Source organism: Daktulosphaira vitifoliae, unplaced genomic scaffold (assembly GCF_025091365.1).
Source record: "Daktulosphaira vitifoliae isolate Bord-2020 unplaced genomic scaffold, ASM2509136v1 Scaffold_1, whole genome shotgun sequence".
Lineage (NCBI taxonomy): Eukaryota > Metazoa > Arthropoda > Insecta > Hemiptera > Phylloxeridae > Daktulosphaira > Daktulosphaira vitifoliae.
Window position 1 is genome coordinate 63,401,022 of NW_026099572.1, and position 18,756 is coordinate 63,419,777.

The 18,756-nt window shown below is 26.8% G+C and overlaps 2 protein-coding genes across 3 annotated transcripts in view; one reads left to right on the forward strand and one right to left on the reverse strand.

The window, feature by feature from the left end:
* The window catches only part of LOC126910345 (G1/S-specific cyclin-D2-like), a 28,754-nt gene extending 23,765 nt beyond the window's left edge, over positions 1-4,989 (reverse strand). Inside the window, exons 1-2 of the mRNA XM_050692838.1 lie at positions 4,147-4,989; positions 1,762-1,977 (exon numbers count right to left, since the gene is read on the reverse strand). Of these exons, the coding sequence (XP_050548795.1) occupies positions 1,762-1,977; positions 4,147-4,350 (420 nt within the window). The 5' untranslated portion in view covers positions 4,351-4,989. The remainder of the gene's footprint in view (positions 1-1,761; positions 1,978-4,146) is intronic.
* A 6,989-nt stretch (positions 4,990-11,978) lies between these two features.
* Positions 11,979-17,800, forward strand: LOC126894148 (carotenoid isomerooxygenase). Of its 2 annotated transcripts, none has more exons than XM_050664928.1 (11): positions 11,979-12,113; positions 12,448-12,583; positions 12,993-13,104; positions 13,180-13,326; positions 14,553-14,697; positions 14,951-15,095; positions 15,158-15,390; positions 15,523-15,699; positions 15,839-16,075; positions 17,229-17,327; positions 17,422-17,799. In XM_050664928.1, the coding sequence occupies exons 2-11, from the start codon at positions 12,475-12,477 to the stop codon at positions 17,596-17,598; spliced, it is 1,581 nt and encodes a 526-aa protein (XP_050520885.1). In that variant the 5' UTR covers positions 11,979-12,113; positions 12,448-12,474; the 3' UTR covers positions 17,599-17,799. The 2 variants fall into 2 exon arrangements, with proteins under 2 accessions (XP_050520885.1, XP_050520886.1); XM_050664929.1 differs by lacking the exon at positions 11,979-12,113 and adding an exon at positions 12,125-12,289 and having other exon boundaries at positions 17,422-17,800.
* Positions 17,801-18,756: the final 956 nt, after the last annotated feature.

The following is an 18,756-nucleotide window of genomic DNA, read 5'->3' on the forward strand; positions in this document are numbered from 1 at the left end:
ATACCGAGTTTTGAAAAGATACTAAATCAAGGGCACCCCGAGAAAAGGTCAAAAACGGTAAACGAATAAAAAGTATCCAACCGGTATTTAATTATCCATAAACGGTTAGATAAAATAACTAATTGAGTATTGGAAGATATTTCTAATGCATTCGAGTAATCTGATCCATGTGAATAGTATTAATGAACACGATTAAAACTCTCGGTAGTTATTTTAAACTCGTTTACAAAACCTTCAACAATTGTTCTTATCATTATTCATCCGAAAAAAAAACATTATTTTATTCAATAGCGAGTTCTTTATCTACTTTTCATAGCCCAACCGATATGATAATCTTCTACGCACGTAATTAAAGCTCAAATGCTGGGAAAATATCGCCGAATTATATCACTACTCCGATACATTGTACTTAGGCTTTTAAACACGATTTACAAGTTCTTCTTCTTTATCACGCACAATAACACATTGCGAAACAAGAAGGTCGGCAAATATGTTTTTTATTAATCCACCGCCGATGACCGGTCTCCGTACAAACAAGTGTTCTTTCACTCCAGTTCACACACTAGGAAGTGCTCTGTACTTATGTTTATCTAAGCGTGCAGAGAACCGCGTGCGGGACATTTGACCGGCCGTTTGAATAAAAAAAAAAAGAATTAGAAATTCTTTGGGCCATTTGTAAATCCCTAAAACCGGACATGGCAACATTTCAAACGTGTCTCGGGGTGCGTTTCCATTGTGGGACGTACACTATGAAGTAATAATATCAAAAAATACTATTTGACACGCCTGTTGTCGTCGTCCCATAACATTATTGTAGCGAAACGTGTTTCCGATACGCGACTTGTTCTCACGATACCATTGCAAGAAAAGGGACACCTCTAAATATACACTACTGGATACACAATATATTCAAAAATCCAAACAAAAACTCAATTCCGATACCTAATAAATTATATAAATTAGTCACCCTTAAATGTGTGCCTATGACAATCCGATACGTTTTTTTTCCATAAATAGTCCATATAATAATTAATTGCGTCAATATTCACTGTGAAAAATATAATTTTCATACAGTTAATTTGCACACGGTTGTCATAAAACGTCATTTATTTTATTATTTTTGAATAAAAAAACTGGAACTCGAGAGTAATGAAAAAGAAGACTTAAAACTACAACATCGGTTTTAACAACACAGTAATATTTATAGTTGCATATGTATACAAATAAAGGTATCCTCAACGGACATAATTAATAATTATTATTTTATTAGAGCTGTCATGTATAAAACTTATACTTTAACAATCCTGTTACTCATAGGCCGTAACGAGTTCCGTGACTGATTTTATTGTAAGTAGCCGGACGACTTAACCGGAAGACGGCGTAAAGAGTCCAAGACACAAAAGTACACTAGTACCGAGATAACAAAACAATCCAAATGATTCCTGTAAAAGACTGTAGGAAGTAACTGTGTATTACTCCAGTAATTGATGTGGTTTCCTTTTGTCATTTGATAATAATATTATGACTAGTCGCTGCAATTAATTTTCGTCTTGTCTACGTAGATAATGATCACCGGATATTGTGGCGGCACAGTTGACGGAAAAAGAAACAGTTGACCGAGACGATTTTCTTAGTAAAGTACCGTTCAGTAATAATTAAAGCAAACGCGTAGTGAACCAGAAACAGACTTTAAATTTTTAAATACTTATTCGTTTTTTTACTAAAAAAATATAAGCGATAACATATCGCCTTACAACTTACCCTCATTTCTTCTGCGGTGACACTATTTTCAGTGTAATAGCAAAGTAGATCGATGGAGAGAGCTGTACACTGACGGACTTTAGACGCCAACAGCAAACACACGGCTCCTGTAAGTTGTAGATGTGTTTTGGATATATCACAAGCACATAAAAACCTATCCAGGAAATTCACCGAGAGCGGGAAAACTTGATCTTCGCAGTTCTGCTCTTCACATACCTAAATTGAAAACAGTTGAATTAAAACTTGGCATTCATACGTGAAGAATTATTTTTTACGTGGCTCTCATGTAAAATTATTGAATAATATATATAGTGTCATTCAACTTAAGGAAAAACCACGATAAGATGTTTTGAGAAGTCCCTATCACATTGATGGAAGCAACGCAGTAATTGTAAATGCAGTAAATTACCTACTATAGAGTATGGAATGCTCCGTGAGCTAATACACGACTACCAAGTGTCATTGAACTAATTTAATCTGCCTTCAACGTGATGAAGCTATACAATAATAGTACAGCGTGGTTTTAAACACGTAGATCGTTGGCTGAATAAAAACCTAATTACTTATTTATTTAAAGCGCGTACAAATCCGATACCGGTTCTTTTAGAGTAGAGCGGCAGGGTTGAAAAATCATGGTAAACGTGTGAATATACATTTTTTAATATTGAATTTTATGCAGTTATACTAGTCATATGAGACTTTTTTTGTAAACAACAATCAGAAATTCGATTGTTTACGTCCTACATAATTAGCTTGGTAAAAATGTTTTCCAATATGCAATGTCATGTTGGAACGTTAATTAGTGCATAGGCTGGTTTTGGTTGGGTTACGTACGAGATGTGTCTTAAAGCTCAAAAGGTGAAGAGGTATACGATATATATTGTTATTATTCACGGTCAAATGAAGCAGATATGTATTCAAAGAAACACTTACCTTTATTCGAATAGGGATATATACATTAATAATAATTGTAATAAATGCAACATAGTGTAGACATTATTGAAAATGTACATACATGTATACCTCAAGCCAATTTATTATTGTTGTTATTATGTGTGGCATATAAATAATGCATCAGTTTTATGTGACAATATTCAAATTACACAGTCCACGTGTAAATACAATCATAGATTCTACGTAGTTATTACGAAGGCCCTTTCTATTTTGTCACGACTCGCGTCATATCAAGAAAAAAATGTGTAGAGTTTAAATATCAAACATTTATTCTAATAAAATCAATTTTATATTTTATGTTTATATGAGAGTTAGCGCAGAAGGTCTTCAGACTTTTCAAAGACCTTTTAAAAAAGAACGCGTGAAAATGAGCTGTTAAAATGAGTTCATGAATTCATATTTTTAGATTCTATAAGAAATGTACATAAAATTAAAAAAAAATTTCATTTGTAAGATGCAATAGAATGATGTTTATCTAAAGTAAAAGTACTTAGAATTATATTGTTCATTAAGAGCCATTTCTTTATTTCAGGATCTTTTTGTTTATTAACGTTTAGTCGAAATAGACATGTATAGTGAACACAATTTTTAACATAATCAGAATGTAGACAGAATTTCAAGAACTATACAATGTTTTTATTTATTTTTTTATCGACATCAATAATATAACATTGAATTTCAAAACATCAAACGTGACCCTTTTGAAAATTTCCCTGAATCAATTTTTCAAAAACATTTAAAATATAATCTAGGAAATTTTATCTAGAACTTATAACCCAACAATTGAAAGCATCTAAAAAATGCTTGAAAGTCTTGAATGCAAATATCAGTTCAATAACCTTGCTAAAAATAATTAGATTGTATTTTTTGATAATTCATTATCATGCATACTATGAATTACAAATTTGTTGGTATATTGAAATTGTTGGAAAATGTCCAAAATTTATTGTAACTTTGAAAGCAAAAAAATTAAATACATTTAAGTTATGTAAATATTAAATACATTTTAATGGAATTTATTATCAGACTTGTTATCTTGTGTAAGCCAAAAAAATTGTTTCGCTCAGCTGGTGACGTTGTAATCAGCAGTTTTATAGCTCACAAGTCAAGTAATGACCGACAATTTTTTAATGGTATGCAATACTTCATAATTAAAGAGGAACAATTCTATAATTATTTTAGTTTTAATTTTGTAATAACTACTACTAATGACATTTTTCGCGAATGAATACAAAGGTAATTACAAACGTTTATGATTTATATAGAATTAACAAAAATGTTGACTTGTGAATAGTGAGTAATAAAAAAAAAACTTAATTAACTGTTCATCTATGTGATTTCACGTCAGTATTGTATGCTCTACGTATAAAATACATATAGAAATCTTATAAATCTATTTGAATAAATAAATCTAAAAATATTTGAACTTACGTCGAGCATCCACGTGGCTACGACTCTTCTCATAAATGGTTGTAGGTTTGATCGAGACCGTGACATGTAATCGCATCCTGGCACGTATTGCGTTTCAGTCTCCAAAAGCTTTTTGATGGCCCGTTCATCTCGAAATATAGTCCTGTCTTGGGCAAAACACTTGTCTTCCGATCCGGCTCGCGACTCAGTGCACATAAGATTCATTTCGACACTAACCGAGGAACTGATACTTACCTACCAAATATTTTAATTTACAATCTATAAAACACTTCGAACAGAACCTCAGCTGTGAACATTCACAAAGTTTATTTTAAACGCCTCTCGTCACCACCGTTGGTACGACGTAATAATAAATGTTATACGTAAAATTGAACTCATTTGGTGAACACGGCAAGTGCGTACGAGCGAACGGCGAAGAGACTACTGAACGCGAGAACCGGCGACTGATATTGTGCTGACTGTTATGCCGGCCGGTTAGACAGCTGATAGCACGCGCACCTCCGGTACTGGTTGTTGCCAGTCTTCGTTACGCCGGGCGCACACTACTTGTCATATATTTTAACAAAAAACCATAAGGTTTCTTATTCTTATTCTTCCTACAGGCGCGTGTCTTGGGCAACTCCTGCGGCCAAATTCACGCACAAAGGTATCTTTTTATCCATTCTTTACCTCGAGTTATAATATACACTATAATATATTTTGCACGTGCCTACTCGTCCACCTGGACGGACATTGTTGATTCTATCAGTTCATACACGTGCACTATAAATATTAAATCACAGCAATAGTTTCACAAATGCGATACTATAAAGACGGGGAAAGGAAGATCAAGAAGCCACGAGTAAATACAAACCAAGTAAAAAATGTATTGTCAATGATTCTTTTGCTCTATTCAATTTCAAAATAAGAATTAATTCAAGTAGACACATTTTTCCAATAGACAATTTTAAGGACTCAAACTAAAATAACAAATGTCTGGATAGACAACAAAATTAATCAACGGCATTATTTTTAATAGAACTTAATTGTGTACAACTAAAACGTAAACCTTATAATCTATATTTTACTTAAAAAATTATAACTTAAATAGCACTGTCCACATATTTAGTATTTAAAGACACATATAGTAATATACTCCATGTTACGTTATATTTTACAATATTGAGTAACTTTGCATTGCAAATTAATATACACGAAAATAATATGAAATATAAACAGTTATACACAAAACAGTTATCATCAGCTGTATATGTTATTTGTATCCGAAGAATATTTTCTTAAAATAAGTTCCTAATATATTACTAAAAAAAATTGTCTAAATGTTTATGAGAATGTAGTATTTTGAGTTTATCAGAGCGAATCACTGTTAAAATATTGATTTTTATTACTATATAACTTAAACCTTTTATTTGCCCACAAGAGAGAATTCAAAATTGTAATTTTTTTACAAAACTCAACTTAACTTTTGAAAATGTTCCAGAAATTATGCGTATCCGCGACTTTTCATTAATTTTTTGTGGCTTTGAGTTTAATATTTTTTAGTTTTTTAAATTAATTATATTTTTAATATAGTTTTAATTTTACTTAATTAATTAGCCACAAGTGATTAATTTTTATTATATTATAGAAATTATGCGTCCTTTAATCATATGTCAAATTAAAGATTATGTTACGTACTATAAATTTAAAAAAAAAATTGCCCCGACGTCTTTAATTTTACGTGCAAACGGCTGCCGTAGTATATTTACATTAAATATAAATTTATATTTATTTTGATTATTTTGCCTCTTCAAAATTTTTTGACTTTTTGAAAACTTAAAAATTTGTATAAAAAATAGAACTTTTTCAACTTAACTTTTGAAAACGTTCCACGAATACTGCGTCTTTTAAATATATATTAAAATAAAGCTTATTTTATGTACTAGATGTTCAAAAAAAAAATTTGTACTGACGACCTATTTTCTATGTGCAAATGGCAGTCGAAGTAGAACAAAAAATATGAGTTGATTTTGCAAGAAATAGCAGATCATGTAGATTTTGAAATAATCCACCAATTTCTTAAAATTAAACACTATCTACAGATTTGCATCGAAGCGTTTTTTATGATAATGATTTTAATCGCTGTCAGGTATCATCTATACTTTTCCCAACTATGCCACGCTCCACTGTGCTACCAATTTTTTATTTTTAGTTTGTTTTTTTAACATGAATTAACAGTTATAAGATCTCTAGTATGAATTTTAACCTGCGTTTGAAATAAAGAGTATTTTGAAAACTTATATGAAAACTGTTTTCATTAAAAAGTTACTCTCTGTTCAAAAAAGTTATCAAACCCTCTAATACATTTTCAGTGTACGTTTCTAAATTCAGGGTTCAGACTAAAAAATTTTTTTTTAATGTTTAAATATATTATTATGTTATCTTTTAATTCAGTTTAACGTTACTAGTCATTTCAATACTATATAATTTTTAAGTGTTATTAATTTTTTCTTTTACTGTTAAAAATGTTCGAACATAATTCACTGACACAAGCAGTTTTTAAAGAGAGCAAAATACTATTTCTTTTAAATTGAATTTTTTAAATATAACGTTTTAAAATAATTTATTTTTTCCATATTAGAATTATCTTATATTGTAAGTTGTATTATGTTTAACGATATTTTACGTTTATTGATATTATATAACATATTTTTGTTTTTTAATTACGTTTTAACAAAAATGTTTGTTATAACTATAACTTTATTCATAACGTTTTCATACCTTGCTTAAATTTAAAAATATTTTAAAAACTTATTCTAATTATGTCTTCATAGTTTCAACAATATCAATATTTAATACTTTAATTATACATTAAATAAAAATACACCTAGTAAAAGTTAATATTTTTAGTCTTATATTTTATAATATATTTTTCGATCATAAAATTTGTGAATGGGTTTTTAATGACACAAATGCTATGACTTGATACCTTAATATGGTGTTATGTTAGTACCCTTTACATCAACTACTATTAAAGTATTATACTATAAATGATAACGATCATATTTTTAATAGAAATTTTGATACGTTTTGTTAAACATTTTTTATCGATGCAAATATTTTATTAGTTGTACTTTTTAGGCGCCTTTGTACAATTTTGTGTTTGAGCTTATGTCATTAATTTATTAAAAATAGATTAGTGTATACAAATCGTAATACAAAATTTAAAAAACAAACATGCTACATTTATAAATTACTATTTACAGATGTTACTAATTTTGATTTATTTCAAATGTATTGAAATTATTTGACACTTGATGGATTTTTTTAATGATTAAGAAAGTTCTATTACATTTACTAATATGAAATTATCTAATAAGAAATTTTCCTTTTTCTATTCAACATGATGTAAAAATATATCTTTAAATTTGATTGGGAATCAAATCTATTTTAATCTAATACAAATTTGCACTAAAATAGTGTAAATATTTATTACAACGATAGTATTTGTGTGTATCTTAATTTAATGTGAAAATGTTAATATGATTTTTTTCAAAATGAAATATAAATAAAACGAAGATACAAAATTTATTAACCGAAGAAATATCACGTGATATTTATAAAAAATTTCTGAAAATTGAAACTATAAATTTTTATAGCGAATAGTTTGTTTTCGTCTATGATTGATAAAAACAAATGACATCAAAAAATAAAACTATACGATGCAATAAATAAATTCTTTGAGCAAACATCCAACATAATAATATTTATAATATAAAAATAAAAATTATTATACACAAAAATGTTATTTTTTAGGTAGGCATAAAAACGTTAGCATATTTAGTTTTTGATTAATAAATTCACTCAATACTTCAACGTGAATTTGAAACTTATATTTTATTTCTAAAAGTATAGAAAATTTATGTTTATTATTGTAAAAATATAATTAAAAGTAGAGAAAATAAACTAAAATAATACTTTTAAAATTTTATATTTACGCATATACCAATAAAGAAAAAAATGAATAGTGTTCATTTTACATATAAAAATCTACACTTTTCTTTTTTGATTTTTTTTCCTTTTTTAATTCGTATTTATCATGTCAATGTATTTTAAAACTCCCCTTCTTTCTATCACCTTTAAAATGGCGACAACAGCTACGGTACATTCACCTTTTGTATACAGTTTTATGATATGTATGCAGCTCGACCAACCCTCGACAAATACCCACCTGTCTTTATAATATAATATAACCATTCTCCTACACACATACATAACATTTCATCAGTTAAGAACACGCTTATTAGATGATTTTCTGTATATAATTTTTCACAAAAGCAGATGTTCTTATTTCCTCTTTTAATAGATTATTTATTATGATGTATTGTAACTAAAAAGTTAAAAGTTTATATATTCCCAACTCTCTAGTATGTGTTCCAAATGTTTTTATATTTAAAATACCCAGCACAAGGGAGTCGCAGCACAGTGGCGACGTGGCATAGTTCGATTAAGTATAATGATATCTGACAGTGATTAAAATCACTATCATAAAAAACGCTTCGATACAAATCTTTAGATAGTATTTAATTTTAAAAAATTGGTGGATTATTCCAAAAGCTACATGATCTGCTATTTCTTTATTTATATCCTGATTAAGATAAAGTATATCGAATGAAAAAGGGATATAAATATTATTTCTCATGAAAAAATTGTATTGACCCATTCACTTTTCAATAAGTTATAGTATTATAAAGTTAAAAATGTAAAAAATAAAATCAAGAATTTTCACACAAAAATAGCATTTGGTAGCCATTTTCATCGTGAAGACAAAATAAAGTCTGAAAATTTTTTTTTCCATGATAAAGTATATTACATTTGCTTTAATTTAAGATTTATTTAAAAGTGTCAGACTTTCCGGAACACTTTCAAAAGTTAATTTTTTGTGAAAAAGTTGTCATTTTAAATCCCCCCCTGTAGACAAATAAAGGGTCAGATTTATAAAAAAAAATATACCAAATGATAGGTAAAAACATCATGCATCTATAAAAAAAATAATTATATTGATTTGGTTATTTTTAAAAAGTTATGGCAATTTTAAGTAAAAAAAAATTGAAAAAAATTTGTGTATGTTACCATACACAAAAAAAAAAACACATCATAGTAAGCTTAGCTTATTTACCTTCTTAGCTTCGAAATTAACTTCGAAGCCAAAATCATAAATAAAACTTTGTTTATTGAAAGCATTGAAGTAATAATTTTTTAAAATTTAAATTTTAAGCCAAGTAATTCCTAAAGATTAATAATTCTTAATATGATCTTTTAACTAGAAAAACATATTAATTTATTAAGAATGATTGATGTATTTGTTGTTCGAAAATATGATTGATCCTGGATTTAACATGGGTACACATCTTTTTCATAAATAAATTGAGGATCTAATAATAAAAAATATTGATTTAATTTCACCATTTTTTAACACCCTCCGTATTAAGTATTTTTATAATCTTAAGATATTATATGTAAATATTAAGAAGTAAATTCCAGGACTTAAAGTGGAAACAAAACTTAATGAGACTCTATCATTTTGAGCGTTTCAGATGTCTACAGGCGGTCTTATAAAAGGGAAGCACAGATCTGTAAGATAAGTGAACACCCCCTTAAAGGTGAAAATTTGAAGAGAAATAATGAAGAGATTGTTCCTATTAATTAAATTTTTAATCATTATTTCACAATTAAGTTACACATTAAAAAAAAATGATAAGCAAAAGCAAAAAAAAATTTGCACCTCTTAAAGGATTATTTATTTTTTTATCGATATCAACTGAGTGAATCCAAAGCTATAACTCACGCAATATTGCAGTAAACATTGAGATGTGGCCTATAGTATATTAAGCATGAAATAAAAAAAGGTTTTATAATCATTTTAAAATTATGTTTTAATTCTTAAATTTTGTCAGCTGAAATATATATCTATTTTCATAAAAATAGATTTAAGGATTTTGATTATACTTTATCAATCAATAGGTTGTTACAAATTGTTACCAGATATAATAAATGTCAACTAATTATGTGTTTATGTTAATGATATATGATTAATGCATGTTTCAAAATTGTTCATACTACTACACAAAGCTAATATTTAATTAATTATTATTTTCTTCATTTGATTACAACTTATGGATAATTTGACCAAAAATTAAGCATTACAGCGTAATTTTTTAAAGGAGGAGCATTTTAAGTACTTTTAGAGGTAGAGGAACTAAGTAACCTTGCGTCTCCCTCTACTTTAAGCTCTGTTTAACTCCCATTCATAATTTAAAATTTATAATTCACAACAATATATTAAATATTTTTAAGATATATTTTAGCTTTGATGTAAAGCAGAGAAGGTATTGGTTTTACTATGTGTTTTTTTTTTGTGTGTATGTTACCACTTTTTCTCAGCTCTCACAGAACGGATATCTTTCAAAAATACGTCAAAAGATCAAAAATTGTATCTAGCCGAAGACATTACCCTCAAAAATTGAAAAAATTTCCNAATACGTCAAAAGATCACAAATCGTATCTAGTCGAAGACATTACCCTCAAAAATTGAAAAAATTTCCCTCGTTCCCAGTAAATGGGGGAAACCTCCAAAAAAATTACAAATTTAAAAATCGCTAAATTTCGAAATTTTTTCAATTTTTTTTTACTTAAAATTGCCATAACTTTTTAAAAATAACCAAATCAATATAATTATTTTTTTTATAGATGCATGATGTTTTTACCTATCATTTGGTATATTTTTTTTTATAAATCTGACCCTTTATTTGTCTACAGGGGGGGATTTAAAATGACAACTTTTTCACGAAAAATTAACTTTTTCAACTTAACTTTTGAAAGTGTTCCGGAAAGTCTGGCACTTTTAAATAAATCTTAAATTAAAGCAATTGTAATATACTTTATCATGGAAAAAAAATTTCAGACTTTATTTTGTCTTCATAGTGAAAATGGCTACCAAATGCCATTTTTGTGTGAAAATTCTTGATTTTATTTTTTACATTTTTAACTTTATAATACTATAACTTATTGAAAAGTGTATGGATCAATACAATTTTTTCATGAGAAATAATATTTATATCCCTTTTTCATTCGATATACTTTATCTTAATCAGGATATAAATAAAGAAATAGCAGATCATGTAGCTTTTGGAATAGTCCACCAATTTTTTTAAAATAAAACAGTATCTAAAGATTTGCATGGAAGCGTTTTTTTCTGATAGTGATTTTAATCACTGTCAGATATCATTATACTTGATCCAACAATACCACGTCACCACTGTGCCGCTACCCCCCTGTGCCGTGACCCCCCTGTGCTGGGTTTTTTTTGAGTAATTTTCTTACACAATAAATTTTGAGTTATTAACAAAAAAAAAAATGAGTAGATATTACATTTAATACACTTATATCAACATCAACATTTTATATAATAAAATCACATCATCACTAAAATTTACCACTTTTTAATTAAATTTAAACTATACCTTAATTATGAGTATAAAATATAAACATGTATATAAACATAGTAGTTTGAAACACTACACATATATGTTAATTATTATAAACTATGAAAAAGAATGATGTTTTTAGTGTAATATAAACACTTTATGAATATAAAAATTAAAAGTTAAATAAGAGAATTTTATAATTTATTTAATCAAAATAAAATAATATTACGATTAATAATAATTATAGTATCAAAATATTTATATTTTGTTGTGTTATAAAATCGTTATCACAATATGTTACGTTTCTAAAATTACGTAACATCAGAAAAAAAATCGATTAACCTTCGTAGACTTGCACAACTATCAAATTTGCGTATTCAAAATCAAGATTTAGTTATGAGTATGTTCAAGTACCTAATGAACGTCAATAAAAAGAATACTAACATTTAAATTCTATTTTGTGGTGCTCACGTGGATCTTAGTATTTGTGTTAACGCTAAGGTATGTTAAGTTTATTAAGATAAATCTTAGACTTATCTTGAAGCCGTAGATGGCTTGTAATCGTATTAATCCAATTGTTACTCTTATTTCAATACACGCTTATAAATCGCCATATTTAAGTCAACGAGAATATAACGTTTGAAATAAACAATACCTCCAAAGAATATAAAACATGGGTAATGTAGCCAAAATTAAAAAAAATTAAATTAAAAAAATAAAAAGTTTTGTAAGACGTTGTAGAGGACGCCCAATTCATTTTTCATTTAGTTTACAACGATCATTAGCTTCATCACGACATTCTTTTAATCGTTTAAAAATCAAAGAATTATTTAAGGTATTGGATGAAGATAAACAATTCTTAATGGAAAAATTAAATAATTATGAGGATTTATACTCAAACTGTGATAATTCTATTTGGCTTCGAAGTTGTATCAAAGAAACCTTACACCCTATCCATGGCAAATCTAAAGGTACGTATTATATATAATATAATTCATAAATTGCTATATATACTTATTATCACTTTTAAGTGTCATATTTAAAATGTTTAAAATAAAAAAAAATTAATTAATTAAATGTTTTGATTACGTAATAAGTCATATCTTTCATAGAGCAAACCTAAATAAATATTTACAAATTATAATAAGTTATTGATAACTACTAAATAATTACTAACTACTAAACTGATTAAGCATTTGATTTTTTTTCAAATAATAACTCCCTTAATTATTTAAGCATAACATCAAGTAAATAATAATAGGATACAAAATTTTCCGGCTATAATTAAATAAATATTTTTCACCATTTAATAACTAATAAAGATAAATAAATATTTTGTAAATACTATTTATATAAAATTTATTCAACAAATTACTACAGGCTTAATACCAAAATGGCTATCTGGTTCACTATTGAGAAATGGTCCCGGATGTACAAAAATAGGGGAAACAGAGTTCAAACATTTATTTGATTGTTCTGCTCTATTACATAGGTTATTCAGTAATCACATCTAAATAAATCGATTTAATGTATATAATCGATTAATCAATCTACGTGTTTTGTATAGATTTGAATTTAAAGAAGGAAATGTAACTTACCAGTGTAAATTTTTGGAATCAAATACTTACAAAAAGAATCATGCAGCCCAAAGAATTGTTGTGACAGAATTTGGAACCAAAGCATGCCCTGATCCGTGTAAAACAATTTTTAATAGGTAGTTATAACATAAGTTAAATTTAAAATAAAAAACCCAGCATAGGGGGGTCGCGGCACAGTGGTGACGTGGCATAGTTGGGTCAAGTATAATGATATCTCACAGTGATTAAAATCACTATCAGAAAAAAACGCTTCCATGCAAATCTTTAGATACTGTTTTATTTTAAAAAAATTGGTGGACTATTCCAAAAGCTACATGATCTGCTAGTTCATTATTAATATCCTAATTAAGATAAAGTATGTAGAATGAAAAAGGGATTATTAAAAAATATTATTTCTCATAAAAAAATAATGTTGATCCATACACTTTTCAATATGTCATAGCATTATAAAGTTAAAAATGTAAAAAATAAAATCGAGAATTTTCACACAATAATAGCACTCGGTAGCCATTTTCACTATGAAGACAAAATAAAGTCTGAAATTTTTTTTCCATGATAAAGTATATTACATTTGCTTTAATTTAAGATTTATTTAAAAGTGCCAGACTTTCCGGAACACTTTCAAAAGTTAAGTTGAAAAAGTTAATTTTTTGTAAAAAAGTTGTCATTTTAAATCCACCCTTTGGGCATGTAAAAAGTCAGATTTATAAAAAAAATATACGAAATGATAGGTAAAAACATCATACATCTATAAAAAAAATAATTATATTGATTTGGTTATTTTTAAAAAAGTTATGGCAATTTTAAGTAAAAAAAATTGAAAAAATTTAGAAAATTAGCGTTTTTTAAATTTGTAATTTTTTTGAAGGTTTCCCCCATTTACGGAGAACGAGGGATTTTTTTCAATTTTTGAGGGTAATGCCTTCGACTAGATACGATTTGTGATATTTTGACGTATCATTGAAAGAAAAGGTTCGGTGAGAGCTGAGAAAAAGTGGTAACAAATACACAAAAAAAAAAAAACACATCATAGTAAAACCAATATCTTCTCAGCTTCGCATCGAAGCTAAAAAAGTGACTATAAACGTTATAACAACTCATTTGACTATAAAATTATAGATTGAAAAACTATCACAATGAGGATTCTGTTGATAAGAAATGTACAGAAATTAAAAACTTATAACAATTAACTTTTATCACAAATACTATGTTTGTGATTTATTTTAAGAGTTAATTTAAAAAAAAATCTTTATCAGTCAAAAATTATAGTTTCTTTTAATTTAATTAAAATTTATATGTATATATATTAAATAAAATGAATTTGTGATGGTTTGTTGTTTAGGTTTGCTAACATTTTTAAATGGGAAATGGAACAAACTGATAATGCAATGATATCAATCTATCCATTTGGTGATGAATATTATTCTTTAACTGAATATCCTGTAATGATCAGGATAGATCCTAAAACGCTTGAAACATTAAACATTGTAAATATTATGTTTTAAATTAATTAAGTACCAATTAAGTTACCCCATAACCTAAAAAATAAAAAATGTTTAGATGTCTTTAAACCGAAATTATACTATAGCTATGAAGTAATTTTACCTCTACTCCAGTCATTATTAGAAATGTTTATTATTATATATATTATTTTATTTTTACAAATAATTTATTTATACATAAAATAGTTAAAATTTTTATTATTCATTAGATATTAATAAAATACTATACATGTCATAGGTCGAAATTTCTAGCAAAACTGGAATAGTACATCATTCTGCACATCCAATTTTAGATATTAATGGAGATGTTTACAATTTAGCAACTATACCTAAATGTGATGGAATTTATTACTGCGTGGTGCGATTTCCTGGACGAGATCCAAGTATTAAAAATAAATTGTTAATTTTCATTTTAATATTACAAAAATTATAATTAAACTTATAGAATCAGGGATCCGTTATTCAAAATTAAATCAGATGTTTGATCAATTGCACGTGGTTGCTTCAATTAGAAGTCGTTGGTTCTTACATCCAAGTTACATGCATACTTTTGGAATGACAGAACACTATTTTATTGTAGTAGAACAACCGTTGAGCGTATCTGTACTAACAGCTCTTGTAAAAAAATTTAAAGGAGAACCACTCTCTTCAGCTCTAAAATGGTTCCCAGATTACCCAGTTAAGCTAATGCGTATATTAACAAATTAATTATATTATAATGATTTATTTTTTTTATAAAAGTTTTTAAATTTCTCCATTAAACTGATAATAGTTTTATCAAACCAAATTAATTTCTCCAATAATTTTTAGACTTTAATTCATTTAGTATCGAGAACAGATGGAAGTACAATTTTTACATACGAAACGGATGTTTTTTTTTATTTACATATTATTAACCAATATGAAGAAAACAACAATGTAGTGATAGACATATGTTGTTATCGGGATCCAAATATGATAAATTGCATGTACATTGAAGCTTTAAAAGTAAATTAAATTTTATTTCACATTACAATTAAAATGACAATTTTTATGAAAAACCCTAAATCATTATTAAATATACAATTTTTTTTATTTTTTCTATTCAAAGTTTACCATGTTACAAATATGTATTATTTTTTATTAGAATCTGAATAAAAATCCTAACTATGCTGCTATGTTTCGGAGTCGACCGTTAAGATTTATACTTCCTTTGAAAAAATCATCTGATAATTCACAGTTAGAGCAACGTTTGATCATAAGTCCTGAAATTTTATGTAATTTTGGCTGTGAAACGCCTAGAATTAATGACAAAAATATGGGGAGAAAGTACAGATATTTTTATGCGATATCTTCGGATGTAGATGCTCAAAATCCAGGAACGGTAATACATTTTTAAAGAGCAAAATTTAAGTATGACAGGTACAATGTGGACAAGTTGGTAAAACGATAGTATTTGACGCGTACTTGTCATAGGTTTGAGAATTGATTACGGTCAGTGGCGCAAATAAAGCAGAAATCTAGGGATGCTAAAATTGTATAAGGCTCATAAAGATGTGGGGGGGCTCTAAACCTCATATCCACCAAATTCCTCCCATTAATATATATGTCTGGATAATGTATAATGTTAATGAAAGCGATTTATTCATAACTATATAACTGAGCAAACTAATATAGAATTGATTGGTAGCTTAATATTAAAATTTCCCAGTATATTTAAAATAACAATTTTATTTGCTATATTAGTAATTTAATGTTAACGTAAAACAAGCACTAAATAGATTTTTTCATTACTTTAAATTTTTTTGGATAAAAATACAATTAATTGTTTTTTAATTTTAGGGATTGTAGTAAATTTTTTTGGTAGGGGTGACCCCGCCCAATTACTATCTCTAAATTCTAGATAAGAAATAAAAATTGACATAAGGCGTAACTGGGCTAAGTAATATAAGAAACAACATTTTTTTTTCGAAAAATAAATAAGACCATTTTATATTCTTATAAAGTGCTATTGACAGCTCTATCATTAGGTACTCGTTTTTTAAATGTATAAATAGTATGAAGTTTAATTTTTTCACATTTTGAGCGTGAATATATAGAATAATTTGATGCAATAACAATTGTTTTTTAATTTTCGGTAATTAGATACCTGGCCCTAACACGCCTCAAATAGAAAAAACTGATAATAAATTAAAAAAAATAAAAATACTTAGTTGAAATTATATGTATAAAAATTCAGTTAGATATTAAAGCCTTGGGGTGCTGCAGCATCCTCAGTAGTTGCGCCACTTGTCAAGGGCTTCTCCATTTGCTGAGAGATCAGTTTAGTAATTTGAGTAGCCTCAACTACCGCAACTATTCGTCCTAGAGTTTTCCAGATATAAAAAACTTACTCTTTGAAAAAGGCCGCGATAGCCCTTAATGCCCTTAAAAAGCTAGAAACAAAAAATCAAAGTACAATTTGTGTATATATATTTTATGTAAATAAATATGATACTTGGAAATCATTACGTAGTATATCTTTAATTTTTTTACAGTTAATTAAAGTAGACATAAGTAGTAAAACATGCGTCACATGGTGTGAGGACAATGTTTACCCTAGTGAACCAATTTTTGTGCCTACACCAAATGCTCAGGTAAGAATTTTGTTTATTTTTCCTTGTGGAATTAACGGACTTCATAAATTTTAAATTAAAAAAGTAAAAACATATATATTATTATAATGTACAGGAAGAAGATGATGGTGTAATATTATCGTCAATATTGTGGGGAGGTTCAGAGCAAGAGCATCGAACGGGAGTTGTTGTATTGAATGCTAAAACATTTAAAGAGTTGGGCAGAGTTATATTTGACACTGAATCACCTGTACCGAAGTGCTTACACGGGTGGTACGCTAATTTCCCATAAAATATAACTTGATAAACTTGTCATAATGCATATTAAATTGTCATGAGGTATTAATTATTTTTTATATTGTATATATTTCACAATAGTTAAATATTCAGAATTATAAAGAAAATTGTAAGGTTTTTTAATTAAATTTATTAAATAAAAATATTATTATAATATAAATAATATAGAAAAATACAGAAAATGTTAAAATATTTTACCTAAAAACTATAATTATTTTATCATTTAAATTTTTAATGGATGACGAAATCAAAAAAGTTTTTAAGTACTCTCCTAAAATGAAAAAAATAAAAATTTAAAAGATATTATTTTTAACTAAATAAACTTTTTATTTTTGGTTAAAATACTCTTGAAGTAGATACCAAACTGTATCATTAAAAAACATACATTTTTATTAAATAGATATTTTTTGGTATTTGTATAAATATAGAAAAATAAAAATAAGTTTTGATTTGAAATATATTTATAATTTATGTATATAAATCCCCTATATTTAATAATATAGGGGATTGAATAAAATTTATTGTTAGCGATGATTTAGTCACTGGGATACTTGGAAAGTTTCAGGGAGGTCAGTTATATCATATAACTGTAATAATGATATTTAACATCAAAGTCATTTGATGTCCCTTGATTTTTTTGTTTTTAATAACCATTAATTATATCATAAAATTAATTAATTGATTTGATGGCTTATATAATTAATAGCCTACCTACTTTTTTTGACAATATATCGCTAGTTGTTATCTTTAACATAAATATTTATAATTATTAAAATTATAGTTAACATATGAATGAACATTTGTGTTTCTTTTTAATCATGCCAACTCATTTATGCTAATATTTTATACTGTATAAGATTTTCTCCTTCATATTTTATAATTTAGAATTGAAAATAATAAAAAAAATACAAATTTTTTATTTTACATTACTTTGATGTTTTAAGTATTGTTTATTGAATGCAAGAATATATGGAATGCAAGGATATATGTTTAAAATAACAAAAAAAATTGTTTAAATTAATACTGATTTTAATATGTTAAAAATAAGGAAAATGACATATTTAATCTATTATTTTAATCGTTTAAAGTTGATATTTGTGAATGTTTATAATAAAAAAAAATTTATTTATTTTAACATAACTTTTAGCTCAAT